This window comes from Symphodus melops, assembly GCF_947650265.1.
Source record: "Symphodus melops genome assembly, chromosome: 7".
NCBI lineage: Eukaryota > Metazoa > Chordata > Actinopteri > Labriformes > Labridae > Symphodus > Symphodus melops.
The window spans coordinates 12,522,809-12,525,396 of NC_136697.1; the positions used below are offsets into that span (position 1 = coordinate 12,522,809).

Below are 2,588 nucleotides of genomic sequence, written 5' to 3' on the forward strand. Positions count from 1 at the left end.
AGCTGTCAGTGAAAGGGTTGAAGGAGGGAGTCCCTCAGAAATGTTGTACAGTCACTTTTTGTGAAGGGATTAGTGCTCTCTCTCATTCCCATTGGCTTTGCCCGCCGTGACAGCGGTGTGGAGATGAGTGGCTGACATGCCGAGCATCATCCATAACAGGCTTCCAACCTGCCCCTGTGACTTCCATTCATGCATCCGAGCTTTGCACTTTATGTGCTTTTCAGTTCCACTTTGAACAAATGCTTCAGTAAATGGGAAAACAGTTCCTATTTAAATTTTCTTACCAAAGAGACTAAAAGTTTTTTCTGAAATTTGGAATCCTTCGCCAATTTTCCTTTTACGCACGAGTGGACCATGTGCTTTTATGGAGAGGTGGCTTCTTTAAAGTAGGATCAGTGTTTACGTCGATTTGTGTGACATTTTCTGAAATGGCAAAACCCTTAGATCACATTAAAAGACCGATGAACGCCTTCATGGTTTGGTCCAGAGGCCAGAGGAGGAAGATGGCCCAGGAAAACCCAAAGATGCACAACTCTGAGATCAGCAAGAGGCTCGGCGCGGAGTGGAAGCTGCTTTCGGACTCAGAGAAACGTCCGTATATCGACGAGGCTAAGAGGCTGCGGGCTCAGCACATGAAGGAACACCCGGACTACAAGTATCGACCCCGTAGGAAACCCAAGAGCCTCCTGAAAAGGGACCGCTTTCTTTTCCCTCTGCCCTCTTTGCTTGGAGACGCAGCAGAGCAGTTCAAGGGATTTTCCATGGACTCCTTTCTTCTCCCCGGGGATAAAGCCAGAGCTCTACTGGTTCCCTCCTCTTCATCCTCCTCTTCATCATTCTCCTTGTTGGAACCGGTGGCGCAGTTCAGCAGCGGAGCTGTCCCGCACACTCTGGCTGCCGGCGCTCTGCCCTTCAGCGCGCAAACGTTTGGATACCAGACTGGGGGTATTGGGGGTCTGGTTTGCCCCGGACAGCACACCCACTCTCATACCCACCCGCCCCCCTCCGGCCCGGGATATGTGGTTCCGTGTAACTGTAGTGCCTGGTCTGCCACCAGCTTACAGCCTCAGGTAGCTTATATTCTCTTCCCCGGAGGGATGACTAAGAGCGGCATGGAGTCGTACTCCTCAGCCGGCTCCAGCGTGTGACAGGTGGGACACACTTGGAAAGGCGTTGAGAAGTTTGCATACAGACCTTCGAAATATAAAATACCAAAGACCTGGGCTAAATAAAGTGTTTTCGTCCTACAGAAATCACAACAGAACTGAATATCAGAGGGTATGTTATTCGTTACCCTACTGCTGAGCCCCAAAGAAACAAGTTCATACGCACTCTCTTTATTCAGTCTGAATGATTTTGGAAAATTTGTGAAGATTCTTTCTTTCTTCTTCTTCTTCTTCTTCTTCTTCTTCTTCTTCTTCTTCTTCTTCTTCTTCTTCTTCTTCTTCTTCTTCTTCTTCTTCTTCTTCTTCTTCTTCTTCTTCTTCTTCTTCTTCTTCTTCTTCTTCTTCTTCTTCTTCTTCTTCTTCTTCTTCTTCTTCTTCTAAATGTTTTGAGGGGAAAAAAACATTTCAAACTGTTAAAAATTAAATAAATGAGGCTCACACGTAACTTTTTATAAAGGATTGGATATTAAAGAAAATAGGAGGCCAACAAGATGCCCGTTGCTGTTCATGACATCACTATCAGTAAACACATAATGAAGTCAAATATTTTCCTTTTTACTCTTTCATTATTAAACATAGGCAATCATACTTTTCAACCTGTTTTTAAGTGTGTCTGTCTCAATGTGTAGGCCTGTTTTCAATATTCAATTGTTTCTTACACAACCAGCAACTTCAGTTTAAAAAAAAATGATCAGCCTATATTTTGAAAAGGTTTTTCTTATTGTCTTTTTATTTCAGCATCACCTGTATTATTATCTGGAGGACAATCACAGTCAAAGCAGTGTGTCCCTTTGAAGAGGTTATTCAAACAAGCTGGCAGCTATTACAATTATATCCGTCATGTAACCCATTTTATTCAACTGAAACTATATTAAAATGTTGACCCTGTGTGAGTTTTGTTTGTGTCTGTATGTGTCAGTGCAAGGGAACCCTAGAGGCACGATAAGAGAAGAAGAAATGTTCTCTCCTCCCAGGAATCTACAAAGACGGTAAAAGTTGGACGAGATCGTATGATGTTCTGTTTGTTTCACAGTGAGGAAGTTAGATCTGTTATTAAATTTGATTAAATCCCAGTGTTTGACATCTCTTACAGCATGTCCAGTATCTCACTGAAATTGGGGATAAACTGATTTGGGGCATTGCCAGGATATATTTTCTTTTTCAGATTTTAACTGAGAACAGTAGAAAGAGTTTTCCCTTAAGATCTGCTGCTGAAGTGTCCTAACACCAACTCTTCATTAATCTAAGGGTCCGTTTAGGCAGTTGTGTTCATGACCCTGAGATTTCTCCTCACTGTTAATGTGAAAAAGATTTGACGGTACAACTTGTCAGACACAATTAAAGCGACCCCTTGAGTCTTTTTATGTAATTCAACATTTTGTTCAAAGTCCTGTCAAACCTGAGAGTCTCCATTAGTTCTTT

General features: G+C 42.8%; 1 protein-coding gene across 1 annotated transcript; it reads left to right on the forward strand.

The window, feature by feature from the left end:
- The first annotated feature begins 257 nt into the window (after positions 1-257).
- Positions 258-1,265, forward strand: LOC306827120 (transcription factor Sox-14). The gene has a single exon (XM_079348791.1). The coding sequence runs from the start codon at positions 429-431 to the stop codon at positions 1,146-1,148; it is 720 nt and encodes a 239-aa protein (XP_079204917.1). The 5' UTR covers positions 258-428; the 3' UTR covers positions 1,149-1,265.
- The last annotated feature ends 1,323 nt before the right edge of the window (positions 1,266-2,588 follow it).